At 36.8% G+C, this 21,152-nt stretch overlaps 2 protein-coding genes across 4 annotated transcripts; both read right to left on the reverse strand.

The window, feature by feature from the left end:
• Window positions 1-724: 724 nt before the first annotated feature.
• Window positions 725-6,811, reverse strand: LOC125270721 (glutamic acid-rich protein-like). The gene is made up of 3 exons (XM_048194651.1): window positions 5,733-6,811; window positions 1,357-3,012; window positions 725-1,239 (listed from the first exon to the last, which is right to left on the reverse strand). The coding sequence occupies exons 1-3, from the start codon at window positions 6,748-6,750 to the stop codon at window positions 725-727; spliced, it is 3,189 nt and encodes a 1,062-aa protein (XP_048050608.1). The 5' UTR covers window positions 6,751-6,811.
• On the reverse strand, window positions 6,792-19,538 carry LOC125275198 (GTPase IMAP family member 8-like). 3 transcript variants are annotated; one of them, XM_048201950.1, is made up of 5 exons: window positions 19,487-19,538; window positions 17,087-17,177; window positions 16,253-16,840; window positions 16,104-16,171; window positions 6,873-7,009 (listed from the first exon to the last, which is right to left on the reverse strand). In XM_048201950.1, the coding sequence occupies exons 2-5, from the start codon at window positions 17,106-17,108 to the stop codon at window positions 6,983-6,985; spliced, it is 705 nt and encodes a 234-aa protein (XP_048057907.1). In that variant the 5' UTR covers window positions 17,109-17,177; window positions 19,487-19,538; the 3' UTR covers window positions 6,873-6,982. The 3 variants fall into 3 exon arrangements, with proteins under 3 accessions (XP_048057887.1, XP_048057907.1, XP_048057897.1); XM_048201930.1 differs by lacking the exon at window positions 16,104-16,171 and having other exon boundaries at window positions 6,792-7,009; XM_048201940.1 differs by lacking the exon at window positions 6,873-7,009 and having other exon boundaries at window positions 15,974-16,171.
• Window positions 19,539-21,152: the final 1,614 nt, after the last annotated feature.

Consider the following 21,152-nt stretch of genomic DNA (forward strand, 5'->3'; position numbering starts at 1 on the left):
GATCTAACTCAAGTTCAATATCTAACCTAACTAATGAAAAGAAAAATAAGAAAAGCAAGTCTTCAGCGTATTTCTCACCAAACAAAACATACAAAAGTGCCGCTCACTTCTAAACTGATGTGTATACATTGAAGTCACTGGGTGTTTCAACATGTACGTCACGTGACATATTACCTGTCCATTTTCCCATAGGGCGAAGAGCATAACATAATCGAAGTAAGAAATGATAAGAAATCAAATAGCAAAAGGAAACAAAATGACCATTCAAAACTGTACAACATAAGTGTCATTAAACAAAACAAAATTAACTAAAGGGATTAAATAAACACAAAAGAACAGGAAAGTAAAGCTGTGTTCGTGTTCCTTAATGACTTTCTTTTAAACCCTGGAGCCAGACAGGACTGGCAGTGGAAAACATGCCGTTACGCAAACTAATCAGGATTGACAGCTTCCCGAAACAATAGCCATCCTGTGTAGGCGTGCCTACAAAATAGACCAAAAATACACACAGAGGCACAAACAACTACCGGGGCGTAACAGCCTCACTTAATTTAAGCCTCACTCGCTTATTAAACTCTGGCCTAGGACTATTCAAAACCATGACAGAGAAAGCATATTTCAGTTAATCTAGTTTAAAGGGCCAATTTATTCTAGGACTAGGCTTAATCTCTGTCTGGGAAACCGCTCCAATATGCTTCACATTCATCTGCTTCATGCTTCAACTTCATCTTGCTTCATCTTCAACTTCATCTTCTTCAGCTTCAACTTCTTCAACTTCAACTTCATCTTCTTCAGCTTCAACTTCTTCAACATTATATAATTCAACTTCATCTTCTTCAGCTTTAACTTCTTCAACACTGTATACTTCAACTTCATCTTCTTCAGCTTTAACTTCTTCAACACTGTATACTTCAACTTTATCTTCTTCAGCTTCAACTTCTTCAACATTATATACTTCAACTTCATCTTCTTCAGCTTCAACTTCTTCAACATTATATAATTCAACTTCATCTTCTTTAGCTTCAACTTCTTCAGCACTACATAATTCAACTTCATCTTCTACAGCTTTAACTTCTTCAGCATTATATAATTCAACTTCATCTTCTTCAGCTTTAACTTCTTCAGCATTATATAATTCAACTTCATCTTCTTCAGCTTCAACTTCTTCAGCATTATATACTTCAACTTCATCTTCTTCAGCTTCAACTTCTTCAACATTATATACTTCAACTTCATCTTCTACAGCTTATCTTCATCTTCAAATTCAACTGCTTCAATGTTGTATGCTTCAACTTCATCTTCAGCTTCATCTTCAACTTCTTCTTCAACATTTTCTTATATACGCTTCAACTTCACCTTCTTCAGCTTCAACTTCTTCAACATTATATACTTCAACTTCACCTTCTTCAGCTTCAACTTCTTCAACATTATATACTTCAACTTCATCTTCTTCAGCTTCAACTTCTTCAACATTATATAATTCAACTTCATCTTCTTTAGCTTCAACTTCTTCAGCACTACATAATTCAACTTCATCTTCTACAGCTTTAACTTCTTCAGCATTATATAATTCAACTTCATCTTCTTCAGCTTTAACTTCTTCAGCATTATATAATTCAACTTCATCTTCTTCAGCTTCAACTTCTTCAGCATTATATACTTCAACTTCATCTTCTTCAGCTTCAACTTCTTCAACATTATATACTTCAACTTCATCTTCTACAGCTTCATCTTCATCTTCAAATTCAACTGCTTCAATGTTGTATGCTTCAACTTCATCTTCAGCTTCATCTTCAACTTCTTCTTCAGCTTCATTTTCTTCAACATTATATGCTTCAACTTCATCTTCTTCAGCTTCAACTTCTTCAGCATTATATAATTCAACTTCATCTTCTTTAGCTTCAACATCTTCAGCTTCTTCAACATTATATAATTCAACTTCATCTTCTTCAGCTTCAACTTCTTCAGCATTATATAATTCAACTTCATCTTCTACAGCTTCATCTTCATCTTCATCTTCAAATTCAACTGCTTCAATGTTGTATGCTTCAACTTCAACTTCTTCAACATTATATACTTCAACTTCATCTTCAGCTTCATCTTCAACTTCTTCTTCAGCTTCAACTTCTTCAACATTATGTACTTCAACTTCGTCTTCTACAGCTTCATCTTCATCTTCAAATTCAACTGCTTCAATGTTGTATGCTTCAACTTCATCTTCTTCAACATTATATGCTTCAACTTCATCTTCAGCTTCATCTTCAACTTCTTCAGCTTCATCTTCTTCAACATTATATGCTTCAACTTCATCTTCTTCAGCTTCATCTTCTGCAAATTCAACTGCTTCAATGTTGTATGCTTCAACTTCATCTTCTTCAACATTATATGCTTCAACTTCATCTTCAACATTATATGCTTCAACTTCATCTTCTTCAGCTTCATCATTTTCAACTTCGTCTTCTGCTTCATCATCTTCAACTTCATCTTCTTCAGCTTCATCATCTTCAACTTCATCTTTTTCAGCTTCATTTTCTTCAAATTTAACTGCTTCAATGTTGTATGCTTCAACTACATCTTCAACATTATATGCTTCAACTTCATCTTCTTCAGCTTCATCATCTTCAACTTCATCTTCTTCTGCTTCATCATCTTCAACTTCATCTTCTTCAGCTTCATCATCTTCAACTTCATCTTCTTCAGCTTCATCTTCAAATTTAACTGCTTCAATGTTGTATGCTTCAACTTCATCTTCTTCAGCTTCATCATCTTCAACTTCATCTTCTTCAGCTTCATCATCTTCAACTTCATCTTCTTCAGCTTCATCTTCTTCAAATTCAACTGCTTCAATGTTGTATGCTTTAACTTCATCTTCTTCAAATTCATCTTCTTCAGCTTCATCTTCTTCAACATTATATGCTTCAAATTCATCTTCTTCAAATTCATCTGCTTCAATGTTGTATGCTTCAACTTCATCTTCTTCAACGTTATATGCTTCAACTTCATCTGCTTCACCTGAAAATCATGTTGAAATATTGTGACTCCACCAGTCTATAATGCCTTGTTCTTTCTGCCCCTTCATACAGAGATAGAAAGAAGATCAAACTGAGCAATTTTACAGTGTGAAGATATGGAAGTGGCCTGTGCCAGTGTGGTCTGGTGAGCAGTTTTAAACTAACTAAAAATCCCTAAAACACAAGCCCAAAGTATACTTTAAGTTTGATGCAAACGCTTAGCCAAACATGTTTAATCCTTGTGCAGTTTCTGTATTTTTCTCTCCAGAAGTTATATCTAATTAACATGTCTCTTTTGTAAGGTCTGCACAGGATCAAACATTTAGCAGGCCCACCATAAACTGTGTTTAAATCTTTTGTTTATAAATCTCGCATTGGCTCCGGCCTGGCGGATACTAACAGCTCACCGGACACATTTTATGGGTATTTCGATAGATTCCTGAACATCTCGCTTGCGACTTCAAACGAGCGTGGTCAACTCGGATCGAATTACTGCAAGCCATGTGGCTACATTCCAGAACAGCCAAATCCCAATACACACACCACACACACACACACACACACAGACACACACAAACATGCTTAGAGATTGGATGTACAGTTATTCTCAAAATATGACTGTGCCAAAGTGTACCCGCCGTTGTATTTCAAATTGCATATAGGTATCCCTACTGTATAAGTTTAGCTAGGACTGTAGTTGTGCTAGTGTCACTTCTAACGATAAAATTTGACTGTAAACTATAATTTCTCTTGTATGCTTTTCCCCCCTGACAAGTTTGGTTTCTTTGTAAAGCTCTCTTTATGCCTCATTCAACAAGGTATGTCACATTGCTGTAAAATGCATTGTTCTATTTTTAATGGTACTTTGGAGAAAATACACTCCGATCTGAGGCTTCATAAATTATGCAAATCGAGCCACAAGACAAGACAAAGAAAAGTTTTGCCTGCCAGGATTGCCCACGCATATATTGGCTGTCTCACCCAAGGAGGCGTGTTGACTTGGTTTTCCATAAAAGACAACAACACGCAATTTTTCCTTTGTCTCTCGATTGTCTCTAAATTGTCCATCGCCACCTCGTGCACGTCTCTCCCAGACTTCTCAGGCGACCGCGCTTCCATCACGCGCTCATCTTCGGGACCACCATCTCTGGCGAAACAAACTTTCAAGTCCTCAGTTCAAATCTTCGCGCGGAAACGGAATAAGCCAATGAAACTGATTTCTTTGCTGGCTCTCAAGGACTGTTAGTAAGTTTTGCTACTTGTCTTCTTTCTTTCCCTTTCTTTACTTTCGCTTCTGTATATATGTATATCCTTTGTGTATATTTAGTCGTATAACCTTTGTATTATCAATTTCATATATTAAATACATTATATTCATGCTCGATTGTTCTGCTGCTCATTCAGAAAAACCAAGTCACTTCTTCGTTGTCGATCCGGCAACATTGCTTTACGCTTTGATGCTATAATAGGAACGTATTCTCATGGCCAGAGAATAACATTCCTTTTATAATAGTCTGTGAGAAAATTAACAGTTTGCTGGACAAACTAGGATAGTTTCTCTAAACAACTATTAAACTAGAACTAATCATATATGTAATTGATTATAATTCCTTGTAATTAATTCACAATATATGTGCATAATTCCCTCTTGGGTCGATATATGTATCATAATTAATCATAAGGCTTTATGATTTATTATGTTCATATATTTCACCCAATTGATTAAATACTTGTAATATCGCTAAAGATTTGTTACACTTTATTCTTTTCAACTAGAGTTTAATCTCTTTGCAGGTGTCTGTTGTTTCATCTCCAGTAGTTTGTTGTTGTTCCATCTTTTCTGTTTCTTCTTTGACTGTAAAAACCACAGTCAGATCCAGTGTCGCCTGATTGAGGATTCTGATGACAAACTTATTTTAATGATGAAACTGACGTCACTCACACTGTACTCAAATCCTAGCAAATGCATACAAACTGAAGTATATTTTGGGCTTTAAGTTCAGCAGTTTATCAGTGTTTTTAGCTTGTAAAAGATTCAGTGAATGAAGCGTTTGGAGACTCATTTATCAGTGTTCATATTCTCAGACCATCAAGAGCTGCTGGATGATTGTAAATACTGAATGGACTATATGCACGGGTTACTTCCTGGTTGTCGTTAAGCCAGCTCGGGCACTTCCGGTGAACTGTTCAGCTGTTCATTCTGTAGTCGTTGTACATCAACACAAAACCATCTATGGTTGACTTTTTAATGTTGTATTTATATTTTAATGCAGTTATCACATTTACCTAATTTGCCAATAAACCCGTTTTATTGATTGCAATAAAGACGAAGCTATTGGGACCGTTTTAAAAAAAACGTTGTGTCTGTAATTAGACACACACACATTGTTATTTTTAATGTGATGACCACAAACATTACTTGTTCATCCTTCTGAGATTGTCCCCATTGTAAAACCGAACGTTTAAAAATGTAGGAAATTTAACATTTGATAGAAAACACTTATTTAAAAATAAAAAAGACAGTAATTACCACTTTAACCAGCAGGTGGCGGCAGAGTAGCATTTATTTGCGCATATATCAGCCATTTCCTCTAATCGTTTTTCACTTCGTTTTTGACTAAATATTAAACATTATAAAATAACTAGATTTATAATCACAGCAGCTGTCAGTCAGTGCAGCACAAGATCAATGATTTCAGCACAATGATTTTTATTGTTTACCTTTTTGTGTCTCTTCCTCTCTTCTTGTCTTTTTCTCTAGTTTCTGTTTCTCCCATTCATCTCGTTCTCTCTTCATCTCCTCACGCATCTTTTCCTCACTCTCTTCTTTCTCTTTCATTAGTGTTTGGTATCGTTCTTCTCTCTCTCTGAATTCTTCTTCTCTTTTCTTCCTTTCATTCTCTGTTCTGTTCATCAGTCTGTCTATTTCTGATTCATATTTGATCTGAAGTTTTTCTGTTTCTTGTCTTATTTCCTCCATTTCATGTTTAAATATCTCTCGTTCTCGTCTCATCTCGTCTCGTATCTCTCTCTGATGTTTTACTTGTTCTCTTATTTCTCTTTTGAGTTCTTCCATTCTTGTTCTCTCTTTGTCTTGATTCTGTCGTTCTTCCTCAATCCTTGTCTTCATTCTTTCTATCTCTTCTTCTTGTTTCTTCATCAGTTCTTCTTTCTCTTTCATGTCTCTTTTATATTGCTCTTCTCTCTTATTAAACTCTTCTTCTGTTTTTATTTTCTCTTTTCCTTGCCTAATTTGATCAATTTCATTTTTAAATGTCTGTCGTTCTTGCCTCATCTCTTCTTCTAGTTTGTCCATCAGTTCTTCTCTTTCTCTGACTCTGTCCATCAGGATCTTCATCTGTTGTTCTTGTTTCTCTCTCTCCATCTCTCTGAACATCTTACATGAGTAGAAACTCCCTCCGTTCGCTGTCACCATGTTGTCTATCTTCTCCAGTAGATCAGACACCTGTGTTCGGTCTCCAGTCTGATTATTATTGAACACATGGAATCTGTTTCCACACGCTTCAATCAGATTCATCAAAGGAGATCCAGGTTTTCCCAAACACTGTTCAATGGTTTGGTCCTTGAGATCGTCTCCTCTGGTGAAGAGCACCATGGTGTACTTTAAAGATTTCTCACCAAACGTCTCTTGGATGATCTTGACTGATGTTTCCTCATGTTTAGTGAATCGTCCCAGAGGAATCAGTAGGAGAAACACATGTGGTCCAGGCAGGATCATGGAGATGCAGTGTCTGATTTCTCTCTGGATCTCCTCATTACTCAGTTCAGTATCAAACAAGTCCTGGAGTGTCGATCACAGTAACCGTGTCGGCCGTTGATTTCAGATGTTTCTCTCTGACTCTCTTTAGTCACTGACTCAAAAGATGCTTGTGCTTTAAAAGTGTTTCTTCCTGAGATTGTGTTTCCAGTTGCACTTTTTCCAACTCCAGTTTTTCCCAGCAGCACAATCCTCAGTTTATCTTTACTCTCGTTTGATCCTGAATTATATTCAAGATTAAAAATGGAACAAATTATTAATTCAAGTGACAAGATAAAGATGAGGCACTTTTCAAATTTCATTATTTTGATGTTAAATCAGTTCTTTGTCATATTTTTACAAACTCTGAAATGCAGTGATGCTTGACTTTTGTTTTTATACAAATGGATTGTTGGAGTTTTGAACTTTTACATTTCTTAATTTTGAATTTCCGAACTTTAGAATGTTAACTCTTGCTGTTTAAAAATTGAAATGTATTAATACTATAAAATTTATGGTGGCCGAGAAGTGCAAAACAAATCACAATTATGAAAACACATGAACAAATCCAAAAACAGAATTATAACCCCAATGGCAAATCTAAAAACAAAATATCAAGTCAGAAAACAAAATGACAAATCCAAAAACAAAATAGCAAGAGAAAACACAATGACAAAATAAGGTAGATATATTTTGCAAATGGAATACTTACCGCTGACTGGATGAGACATCTGTCAATCAAGACATACAGAAAGTACAGCTTGCTGCGGTAGTATAAAGTCGATTCGCATGCATGTGTAAATATAAGAACTGTATCATCTACCAGGCTTAATTTGTGGGTGGGCCAGGTGTCCCACCATTTCTTGAAACATCTCGCGGCACATATGTACCTAATAAAATAAATGTCTATCTCCAGTTGACTAGCAAAGCATTCATATTATTAATTTGTTAAATAAAGGTGATCTGGCGCTGGAATGTATTGTTTCTGAAATCATGCTGAGTGTTCGTTGCTGCCGTTATCAGTGACTCGTGCAGTCACACGGACGAATGCTTCAATATGTCGCTTAATGCAGTTGCAGAGACTCTTTATTCATTCTGGTGAAATAACAAAATACAATGTACACAAATTTGTTTCTGGACGCACAAGTAAAATAGGACACAGAAGTAAGAGTGGTGAATCTATGTATTTATTTCATGTACATGGACGAAGCACAGGACTGATTTAACGATGACAATGATAAACATTAAATAGTTACTCTACGATCAATTAAACTCAAAAATTGAAATTGATTTCTGGCCATTAGTTACTTTTTTCTGCAATCATTATTGCATTTTTCTTTTCTGAGGTGGGACAGAGATGGAGAGAATGCATTTCCAGCATACCGTGTAAATACCCAAGAGGTAAGGCGATTCAGCCACGATCATATTGTAGGCCGTATGTTTGCATTTTGTGAGGTTATGTGGGTTTATTTTTCAGTGTGAAATGAGGAGTCTTATATGGTAGAGCCATAGCTCGGTATGGGGTACGCATGGCTCCCAGGTTTTTAATGGTGATGAGTCTGTATCCCGTTTGGCCTCCTCATGTCCTCATCTTGTTGTTAATATTGGGAGTGTTCCAGTATTCTGTTTGATAGATACTAGTTCCATGGTGTCAACCATTACAGAGAGCTGTTTTGTGTAAGGTTTGAGCCATGGGGCCAGGATCGCATGCAATCGTGTCATTGGCTACAACTGCGAGCAGCCCATGAACTCCAAATCCCATATATTGGGTATATCGAGTTAGATATTGAATTATGCGGTAGTGTATTAAATTATGCGATACTGGTCCATGATCCCCCAGACTTTTAAATCCCAAAATCACCACTGTAGTACTGTAGTAAATTACCATGGTTTGTGGAAATGTTGAATGTTTATATTGAAAGCTATGTTATAGCCATTTATAATCGCAATATATTTATCAGGTGGGTAGGGGAATATATAATTAATTTCTTTGTGAAGGTGTGTATAGTTTTTACCTGTGTTTAGGTGTTTTTATAGACCTATATAACATATCATTATATAATATCATTTGACAGTGGTAGTGAGTAGCCATGTATGGTTTTGCGTGTGGTTACCAAGTCTTACTGTGATGATATTTTCATTTAAGCCTAATAATTAATAAAATAATTTTTACCAATAAGATGATGCTTGGTCGTCTACGAGCTGCAGGCCTTAAGGTAAAACTAGGGAAGTGTGCATTCTTTCATGAAGAAGTAAGGTAATTTGGCCATGTAATTTCCTCTCAGGGTGTAGCAACAGACCCAAGTAAGGTTGAGGCGGTAGCTCAGTGGCCTCCTCCTAGGACGGTATCAGAGCTGCGGACCTTTTTTGGGCTTTGCAAGCTATTATCGGCATTTAGTGAAGGTGTCCGCTAGCTTTGCGACCCCACTGCACAAAATCATAGCCAGTTTAACCAGAGGTAAGTCAGGTAAGCATAGTCTGTACTTGGCAGCGGTATGGTCCCACCAATTTGAGGACAATTTTCAGACTTTAAAACGTAAGCCGACCACGCGTCATGGAAGTTAATTCATACTGAAAGTTGATGCCAGTTATTCAGGACTTGGAGCTCAGTACGTCATGCGGATGTGCATCTGTCTTGCATCAGAGACAAAGAGAACACATTTCCAGCACACCATGTGAATGCCCAAGAGGTAAGCAGATTCAGCCACGATCGTATTGCAGGCCGTATGTTTGCGTTTTGTAAGGTTACGGAATGAGTCTTATATGGGATGAATGCTGTCTCTATGGGAACGCATTCTAGATTATAGAATTATTTGTGGTACAAGAGTCATCATTTAATAGGTACATTGTTTTTATTATGGGTTTGGTGGCTTAATATCAATTTAGTTCATTATTTGTGTGTGTGTGTGTGTGTATTATATTTAACAGCTAAGGTCCACGAAACGTTGCAGCGGGCTTGATTTTCACTTTCAATTGCTGAGTGGATGTCTGCTGTCTACGCTTGTTTGCCATTGCTGACTTCAGGACTTGGAGCTGTACTTTTGCAGAAGGTTCATGGTATGGTTAGGTCTGTTGTTAATGCTAGCCGTAGCCTTTGGCCAGCTAAGCATAACACTGCTATGTAAAGCACCATGTGATTTGAGTTTTCGGAACTTGAATGGGCCATGGCCGAAAAATTCAGTGAATACCTGTTAAAACCAGTGGTGTAGTCGGGGCGATACGCACGCATATGCCGTATGCTTACTTTTTGCTCAGGGCTGTTTGCGTATTACAACTTCTAAGGATCAGTATTTGCGTATACCCACTTGTTTTTTGCTTCGAAAGTCCATAAAATAATGTCCTGTTAGCATCTCCTTTAACTGTGTGTCCAATGCTGTTGTGTAAACTCGCGATTATTTGTTGTAATTGGTGCATGAGCACTTCTGTCATTCTACCTTTTCCCGCTCATCATCGGCTAAAAACCAGGCTTCATCACAGTGCGTGTTCGCGCTGCAGTGAGAGATCTCCGATCGGTGTTTTGAGCGGTGCATTGAGCGCACTTCTCTCACTGCAGCGGTCACGGCGTGAGAAATATGGTGGTGAAGATATAAGACTATTAATTATTTATATAGCCTACATCATGCGTTCAGAGCTTTTATAAGCGCTAAGTTCCCGTACAAACTGAAAAGACCATCAGCGCAAATGAAGCCTTGTTTATTTAATGCATTTGTGCGCGAATCAAAAGTGAAACATACTAGGCTGCTACTCTGAATCTTATTAAGCTCCAAAAGTGTGATAAGATTTCCACGAGCCATCCCGACACTGATGATAAAATGTGCGATCCATTTGAATTCTATTGAGAGTTAAACACTTTGAAACGCTATAGAGAAAGTAAAACGTGATCTAGACTGATGGACAAAATGAACAAAAGACTGAAAAGAGGACAACAAATCTTGCGCCAACAATTATTAGGGAGCTTTTTAAACTATTCATGACCCACCCTTACTAGAATTTATATAGTTTTATTGTAGTAATTATGGTAAATTTGGATAACTTGTATAATTTATAACCTATTAAGGGAATTCACTAGATTTAGGCTATATTACACCTGTGACATCTTCTGTTGTTTCTATAGGCTATGTGTAGGTTGCTATTTTTCATAACAAATGCTTTGATAATGGAAAATGATTACTTCTTATAACACAATGAAGTAGAAAATTCTGTCAAACTGATAAGCTTACATAGTGGTAAATAATATAAAACTGAGTTTACAGAGGTTACCAGGGAAACAGCTCTATTTCTGCTGCTCCATAAGCACCACCTACTGACAGAGAGTGGTTTAAATTTTCATTCAGCCTGATTACTGTTTTTGTTTGTTTGTGACCACATTTTTATAATGTTAATAAATTAGATTTCGAATAATTGGCTTTTTTAACACCCTTTTGAATACAATGAAACTTTAATTTCAGATATCACTTTTCACAGTGAATACAATTCCAAAGCAGCATGTTTAAATAATAGTCAAACTGTAAAGCATTAAAAATGTCAACCAATTTTAGAATGCACGGTATTTATTTGTTTTTAATGAAACATGTTACTAGTGAACAACAACATAAAATACATGTACTGTTGTGTTTTTGTATTTTTTTGGGGGGGGGGGGGGGGGGTAATAGTACACCACTTATTTTTTTAGGACTACACCACTGGTTAAAACACAGGTGTATTGTACACACCTGGCCACGGCCAAGATCGGGGCTACTGAGCAGAGGTGGACTTCTGAATTGGAGTCCTTTGATTTTGAGAATCAGTATCGGTTAGGAAGAACAAACCAAAAGGCAGATGCACTGTTACAGTTACACTCTGCAGGACATCCATTTGATGGGAATGGTCTATTGGAAGTGGCAGTACCAGAGCTGCTGATACATGCTGTGGCTACAGAACCGGTGTGGGCCACTACACTGAGTGCTATGCAAATTTTGCTGTGTCGCTCTGTGTCTGACCTCATTGCATCGCAAGAGAAAGATCCAGTTATACGGGGACCCCTGAAGTTCTGGCAGCAACGCTGCTCTGGCAGTGGGATCGGTTAGCAGAGCAAGAGGGCCTTTCGTATTATAAGGTTCAGCGCCACAATGGAGGGGAAGTGGTGCTTCAGTTAGTGTTGCCAACAGTATTGCAGCCTAAGGTATTAACACAGCTATATCAGCAACATGGACATGGACATCAAGGTTCTGAACGTACTCTTGAGTTGGTACTCCAGAGGTGCCACCAGCCAGAAAAGTCAGCTGATGTGGCCCACGGGTTCAGGAGTGCAAATGGTGCCAGCAAGCCAAGGATGTGGTGCCGGTTGCCCGCAGTTACATGGGGCATCCTGCATAGCACAGGTGTTGTTTTGTTACAACACCACTCCCCACCAGGCCTACAGATTTTTTGTATGGCCGTGTTCAGGAGCCCGTGGCGGGTAAAGTTCACGGGTGGGTGGAGGAACATCAGGCACGGTTACAGGTCCCTATCGAGGGTGCTCTAAAACGGCTACAGGCTACGGATTTTCAGTAACCTCTGACTTCCCTTTTGGGGGGCTAATGCTTTTTAGGCCATAGAATTAGGTCTTGGTTGGGTAATACCCTCCAGACATTAGGGGTGGGGTGGGGGTGGGGGGGGATAGATTGTAGCAGTGTGGTCAAGTATTTTTCTTGTCTGATGTGGGACGGGATTTAATTGGGCTTTTATTTTGGAATATATAAAGGCGACCGTACCAACGTCATGTGGATGTGCATCTGTCTTGCGTCAGAGACAAAGAGAATGCATTTCCAGCACACCATGTGAATGCCCGAGAGGTAAGCAGATTCAGCCACGATTATACTGCAGGCCGTATGTTTGCATTTTGTAAGGTTACGGAATGAGGAGTCTTATATGGGTTGAATGCTGTCTCTATGTGAACGCATTCTAGATTATAGAATTCTTTGCGGTACAAGAGTCATCATTTAATAGGTACATTGTTTTTATTATGGGTTTGGTGGCTTAATATCAATTTAGTTCATTATTTGTGTGTGTGTGTTATATTTAACAGCTAAGGTCCAAGAGACGTTGCAGCGGGCTTGGTTTTCACTTTCAATTTCTGAGTGGATGTCTGCTGTCTACGCTTGTTTGCCATTGCTGATGACTGGAGATTGGACTGTGGTATTAAGATAGTTTTTGGGACTGCTTGTACAAGCCACTTGAGACTGGCCCATTAAATTGTGCCACCAATGGATCATGATATCGGCAGGATTAGCTCGACCGCCATTGTTTGTGCATTTTGCATGGTGTTTGCTTGTTATTAACAGTTTTCTTCCAGCATGCAGAACTTGTGAGAGTACTGGGTCGCCAATTTGGCCTACAATCTTCTTTGTTATTTTTTCCCCTCTCTTCTACTTTGACGAAATGCTTTGAGGGAGTTTACGACTGTAAAAATGTATGTTCATTTGTTATAAGTACTTAGTGGTTGTTGTGCAGCGGGATTGGTTGAACGCACAGGTGGGTGGAGACAGAGAGACGACGGGGAAGAAGAGGTGATGGCTGTATGATCGAGCATCTAAGTTTAACTAAAGTATTAAAAATACCATTCTACGGCAGTTGTCCAAAAGAGAACTGTTTTAAGTTTGGTGTAATGTTGTTTGTGCATGAGGGGATAGAAATTTCCCTTCGGATCATCGGATAACACAGCTGCGTGGCTGATTCTAAAGAAACAGCGCTCATCAGCACGTGAGAGACTCGCGATGGTGGAAAACCATCGCGTATCGCCTCTTTTACTAACTGAATTCACTGGAGACTTCCCAGATAGCGCCCTGAGATACCAGGACTTCTCAGTGGTTCCTCTGGCATCGATGGACAAGTTCTTCGATCAGCATTCCCTTCTTCCCGGACTGTATTTCCTCATGGAGAAACTGCATCACACGAGAGCGGTCGCTGACTAGTGCTGGTAAAACTGCTGTTGTTATATTTGCTCATTGAGCGAAGCGGCAAGTTGTTTTGTGCCTCAATGAACCCCAGCAACGTATCAGGCCTGCAATGGGGTACATCATTTGTTTATGGCTATTTTGAACATTGAAAATTAGTTTCTGAATATTCTTTTGGATATTTGGTTGAACTAATTTGGGTGAATAGTTGGACTGGAGTATTAAGCACCACTTTTATATTATATTGAGAGATATTTGAGACATTTTTGCATTTGTTGTCCAACTTTCCTCATTATATTGAACAACTACAAAGTATCTGTAATTTGTTGATTTTGAGGGCAGACCTTATTATTCTGCATCTGTAAAGGGGAAAACTTGACATTTATTTTCTGTTATATTTATTATTTATTATATTTGCCTTAAACTAATCAAAGTTCTATTTCATTTAACAGACGATGTGGTTATTTTAATCAGTTAATAAGCATACCAAAAGCAGAGAAAATGTTTACTGAAACAAAGCTAATAATAATCCGAGAATATTTAGAGAGATCTAACCACAAGCGAATCCAGGGCCCCTTTCACATAAGTTTAAGGGAGTGGGGCGCTACACCAGTATGAACAGCAATGAAGTGCACATATCAACAGAAATCAGGCGCGAGCATGTTTAACAGATTACTCACTCACAACATTGTTTTACGCTGTTTTTGGACGGCGCTCGGTTTCAATTCGAAAACGTATGAGCCTTCGAGTTTCCCAAGACTGGTGAAGCCGCTTTTCCATCGGGCCAAGCTGTTTGTTTAACCGTTGCATTTCGTGCCGAGCCGGCCGGTACAGATATGGTTTCGTTTTCCACTTCAGTTATTGCTGCAATACAAACGAGTCAGCTGTTGCCTTGGTAACGCAAGAGTTTACAGACGATACGAGATGCAAATAGCGACTGCGCTGTGAAGGATGACCAGATATTTCTTTTAACTGTATCACTCATTTGTGTTCACGTCATTTAAATAGCGCGGTTAGCAAGCTACAGAGAAACTGGCAGCCAGGTAACACATAAGTGATCGATCCTGAGTGGAAATATAACTACCATGATCACTACACGCATTCTAGCGACACAATACTCGGTGTATGGAGGGAAATTTCTCATAACCCTTTGTTCGACGTGTGGTCCTGCAAAATCTTCGTTTGAAGGGCTATCTGGCCCTTCTTCTTACCCCTACCACTCCAGCCAAAAGAGAATCGAGACACCCCTACCCCTTCACGTGAACGCGCAAAACGAAGGGGTAAGGGAAAGGGGATGGGGTAAGGGGTAGAATTGGGATTGGGCCTAAGTCTAATACCCGTTAGGCACTTTATTTAATTTTTTTAAGATTTACAGTACAGTCCAAAAGTTTGGAACCACTAAGATTTTTAATGTTTTAATGAAAGAAGTTTCGTCTGCTCACCAAGGCTACATTTATTTAATTAAAAATACAGTAAAAAACAGTAATATTGTGAAATATTATTACAATTTAAAATAACTGTTTTCTATTTGAATATATTTCACAAAGTAATTTATTCCTGTGATGCAAAGCTGAATTTTCAGCATCATTACTCCAGTCTTCAGTGTCACATGATCCTTCAGAAATCATTCTAATATGCTGATCTGCTGCTCAAGAAACATTTAATGTGTACAATTGTACAAAATATTTGTGTACAATATTTTTTTTCAGGATTATTTGATGAATAGAAAGTTCAAAAGAACAGTGTTTATCTGAAATCTAATCTTTTGTAACATTATAAATGTCTTTACTGCCACTTTTGATTGATTTAATGCATCCTTGCTGAATAAAAGTATTCATTTCTTTAATTTCTTTTAAAAAAAAATAAAAATAAAAATTCTTACTGACCCCAAACTTTTGAACGGTAGTGTATAATGCTACAGAAGCTTTGTATTTCAGATAAAAGCTGTTCTTTTGAACTTTCTATTCATCAAGGAATCCTGAAAAAAAAAGTACACAACTGTTTTCAACATTGAAAATAATCATAAATGTTTCTTGAGCAGCAGATCAGCATATTAGAATGATTTCTGAAGGATCATGTGACACTGAAGACTGGAGTAACGATGCTGAAAATTCAGCTTTGATCACAGGAATAAATTACTTTGTCAAATATATTTAAATAGTACACAGTTATTTTAAATTGTAATAATATTTCACAATATTACTGTTTTTACTGTATTTTTAATTAAATAAATGTAGCCTTGGTGAGCAGACGAAACTTCTTTTAAAACATTAAAAATCTTAGTGGTTCCAAACTTTTGGACTGTACTGTATATTTACATTTAAATTTTTTAACTCTTACCACAGCCCGCTGTACTTTCTGGATGTCTTGATTGACAGATGTCTTGTGCAATCAGATTTTTGTCCATACACAAATATGTACCTTTTCCATTTTTCTTGTTGTTTTTCTGTCATGCTGATTTGTTTTGCACCTCTCAGCCACTGTAAAAACTCCATGGTAGAATACAAAATTTTAAAATATGTTTTTTGTCACTTTTCATGCAATAAAGTTTCAGATTTTCTGGTCATTACCTTGTGGCAGTAAATTTGCCTCTAGTGAATACATTTTCTTCTTCATCTCTTCATATCTCATCAGTTTTTTCATCTGCGCCTCCAGAAATGTCTCTTTGGAGAAAAACTCTCCTCTGTTTTCTTCCAGCATCTTCTCAATGTTCTCCATCAATGTGGACACTTGTGTGTTGGGACCAAAGAAATGATGTCGACCTCCAAAACTCTCAATGACAGACTGTGTTTCTTCATCGAGTTCTGCTGTCTGATGCTCTGAACTGTGCATTATGAGGATCATCATGTGTTTGTTGATTCTGGAGCTGAAGATCCTCTGGATTTCCTCCATTTCTGCTTTATCTTCATTATTGAGAGGAGCATCAGGAATAATGTGGAGGAAAACATGAACTCCAGGATCACAGAGAGACACACAGTGGAGAGTCTGACGCATCACTTCCTCCTCTGAGAGACGAGTGTTGAACAGAGCTGGAAGATCCACCAGACTGATCTGACGTCCATGAAGATCCACATCTCTCAAGATCTGCTCTGATATGGAGGATTTTAATGCCCCATCACTCCCACACACAACCAGATTCAGCTTCACACCCTCAGAAACTGACAGTAGAAGAACATGTAAAAACCTTTATTAATGTCACATCACTCCCACACACAACCAGATTGAAAATCACACACTCTGAAACTGATAGAAGAGAACATTTAGTTAACATTCAGAATGCACATTTGGAAGGGAAATATATTTATATTGACAAACAAATAAAACTGTTGTTTTCTTTTAAAGCCTTTTATTTAAAAGAAATAACTGTTTATTCAACTATCGATAAGTTTCAGAGATCATCTCACCTCTGCTTTCTCTGCTGGACATGTTGATATTTGTTCTTCAGTCTTCAGTCCATCATCTTCTGTGATTCCTTACAACTGTCTGTTCATCAGCCTGTCAGAGATTACACTCATTTTACTTCATTAACAGAGATTTACTCACAAGTTTATTTTACTATCCTGGGCCCAGTTGTTCAGAAGTAATCTGGTGGGATTGCAGATATTGGACTGGAGAATATCTTAAAAATGGGTTGTTCAAAAGAAGAAGAAAAAAGGATTCTGAAATTGGTTTAGATTACAAAATCCAATCTTGTTTTTGATCTGGATTAAATCATCAGTTTGTGTTGTTCAGAACTTTTTAGTAAGATTGGGATACATTTGATCCAGCAAAAGGAAGGATTTCAGGAACAAACATGTAATAAAACTTTACATTTGGTAACACTTTATTTCACAGTGGCATTACATGTAGTTACAATAGTAATAACTTTAAATTATGCATAATTATCAAACCAAACCCTCTTACTCAGTACTTAAGTGTATAATTAGAGTGTAACAAAGACACTTTAAAATAAAGTGTATATAACATTTTTTATCATGTAATAGCCTACTTAAAAATCTATATTTTAAATGTATTATTGATTGTATTATTGATTAGTTTAACTGTTAAAGTAATAAATTGGAAGTAGATCATTAGGCTACATATTTAGCCTTTCGGAAACCTATAGTGAAGTAAAAAAATTATCGCCATAAAATAATTCCCATTAAACAGGTGTAAATATAAAACAAAAATATGTTTAATTAAAATTGTTTTAATCACTGTTTGGCACAATCATTAGAGATGAACCAGTCAAAAGTTCTTTGCGAGCGAATGCAAAGTTTCTCAGGTTACACCTTTATTCAAGTGCAATGTGTATAACATAGCTAAGGTTTTGACTGTATTCCTCTTAAATACTCTTTGTTGTTTAATATTAAGAGAAAAGGGAAGAAAAAAAAAAAGAAGAAAAAAATACACATGATGTCATAAATAGTGCTGATAGAACATGTCTGCAATAAAAATTTTGTCTGTACACCTGGAGAAATTGGCTAGATGAAGTACAGTAATTTGTGCTACTGTCACCCTTAATATATACCCTTTATATAGGCCTATTAATATCTAAACTTGCATGTTTATGTTTTTAAATTTAGTTTATGGTTGAAAAAAAGTCAGTCACTTCAGAAACACTTGGAAGAACCCTTAAAAATTCCTATAGTATTTCATAGGGCCTTAGGCCTTGGGTGGTTCAGCAAACACATGGACATCAAAAACACTGAATCACAGTTTGATTTATCACACACACACACACACATATTATAAATATAATGTATGTAAGTGAGGATAACATAAAGTAAACTGTGACATATTATAACCAAAAATTCTTCATACAGTGGACTACTAGTAACCAAAAATTGGAACCAAAAATTATTCAGACCTGACCATGTTTTGCTAAAGTGTTATTTGAGGTCTTGTCATATTTTATTACCATTAAAAAAAAAATGAATGAAATGTTCAAGGTGTCTGAATAAATTGTGGTTTGACTGTATATATATATATATATATATATATATATATATATATATATATATATATATATATATATAGCTTAAAGAAATCGTGTTTAGCTCTACCTCCTCCAGAAGAACATTAATTTAATCTTTATTTATTTATTCTAATCCACATCAGGTGACGATTATTAGGTTAAACGTTAAATGATACGATTCTATAAGGTAATATTCAGCACTTGAGAAATGGACAGCGACTCTTAAGTAGCACGTAGAACGCGTTCTCGCGCGTTCATGTTAAGTGCATTTTTGGGAAACGCACGTGGAATTGCAGCGAGCGTTCGTAACCTCGCACGTAGAAAGCGCTATTAAGAGCTAAGATACATCGTTATTGGGAAACCCAGCCCAGTTTGATGCTTTGCTACTGGCACAATCTGTCTTTATATTCTGTCTCTTTGTATTCCACACTTTGTTTGTCATACAGCGCTGCTTCTGACGTGGATCAACTTGTCAGATGGCATTCAGGATTTTTGCGTTCGCGTACGGTGGCTCAAACTTCTCTCAAAATGCGTGCGATGGATGCGAAAAACGCAGAGAATCGAACCTGATCCGATTTTTTTATGACGGACTAAAGTTTTGGAGGCAGTGTGTAAACGTGATTGACATAGCGTGAGGTCGAATTTATTTTTTAATGTGCGGAAATTTCTCATGCGAATTGTGCCAAGGCCTTTCTCTGACACACATGAAAGTGAAACCAATGATTTCTGCATCTTATAAAGTTACAACTACACTGCTTATTTAACCTAAATCATCATTTTGTGTTGTATCATATTTACATTTTAATACTACGCCACACAGCGAGTGTCTTTAAAGTAAAATTGATACCTGCATGTCGATGTTTGTCATTCCCTTTATGAAAGCAAGAAGAAACTTGTGTGGGCGGGGTTTGTGACGTTCGCTAATATTTTTCTCTGGCTACAACACTTTTATAGACAAACAAGAACTTTGTAGCAATGACACTCAACTTATTTTAATCAAACGATAAATTCATTCTAATCATTCAAAATTAATTTGATCAGTCCGCACTTCGAATGTACTTCGAAGCTCTGATTCTAAATAAAAGGTTGTGAAGCTTCGTGAAGCAGTCAGCACTAGTTATGCCAATATTCTATCAAACGCGGTTTTAAAAGTGTCATATTAAATATATTTATAAGTTTCGCTTCTGTTGCTTTTTTTTTTTTTTTTTTTTTTTTTTCACTGAACGATAATTTTTGATTCGTTTGTTTTGGTAACGTTAGGGTGACCATATTTTGATTACCGAAAACCACTCAAAGATGCCTTATAATTCCAATACATTTAAAGTATGTCTCCTCTGTATGGATAGAAAATTGTTATATTACAAAATACTATCTATAACTAAAGACACAAATTCAGATAGGCTTCTCAGAGGTTACTCAACATGTTTTATTATGAAGTTTCAAAAATAACGAATGAAATAATGATAGAAATAATGTCTCTTCTGTATTAAAAAAAATAAAAATAATAAATAACTAAAAAAAAATACCTCTGCTATATTAGCAATCCAAGTTAAACAAAAATAGCTCTCACAAACTTACAAAAACTAACATTCTCAGTTGCACATGCAGTTTACAAACAGTGATTAAAACAATTTTAATTAAACATATTTTTGTTTGATATTTACACCTGTTTATTGGGAATTATTTTATGGCGATAATTTTTTTTACTTTACTGTAGGTTTCCGAAAGGACAGGTAGGGGAAATTGTGTTTGCGAAAATCCTTAATGGTGGTAATTTATTGGTAAAATGTGCTGATGCAGGGCAAATGGAGAGAGCTCTGAAAATCAAGGATATATTGGATGACCAGCACAAAGGACCTACAACAAACCAACTAATCCCGCTTCTCAAGCCAAGGACACCGAAAAGGGGATCCCCATTCAAAGATGACAAGCAAGTACCTCCGGATTCTAAAGCTGAACTGGCGCATTAAATTAAGCTACTGTGATTCATGGTTTGTTCAGGTCAGGTCTTAAGAAACGCATATTTTGCTAGAAATGCTCATTTCACTCTCTCTTAAAACTCTTTCTCTCTCATTTCCTTTCTTTCTGCAACGTGTATGAATGTTTGTGTGTGTGTGCGTTTGTGTTAGATTCATTTGTCAATAATCAAAGTCTCCAGTAGATTTTTAAAAGAAGTGTCTTGTTTTATGTACTTGTAAATTTAATGTCTTAAACTGTTGATCTTAAGGTTACTGTGCTACTACTTAGTGTTTTCACAATAGTTGGATATTCATATCCAGAACAAGAGCTTATTACGGCCCGAGCAGATGAACGCTGGACGATTCAGTTGCTCGGTCGTAAACTAAGTGACTCTTTATAATTCCCTATCAATTAATTATTTCATTTGAGCTGATTTGTTCCTACAATCCCATTCACTGCCGTTTTAAACCTCAGATGCGTCAGGATATTTATTAATATATCTCCAGTTGTGTTCATCAGAAAGAAGAAAGTCATATACACCTAGAATGGCTTGA

Source organism: Megalobrama amblycephala, linkage group LG1 (assembly GCF_018812025.1).
Source record: "Megalobrama amblycephala isolate DHTTF-2021 linkage group LG1, ASM1881202v1, whole genome shotgun sequence".
Lineage (NCBI taxonomy): Eukaryota > Metazoa > Chordata > Actinopteri > Cypriniformes > Xenocyprididae > Megalobrama > Megalobrama amblycephala.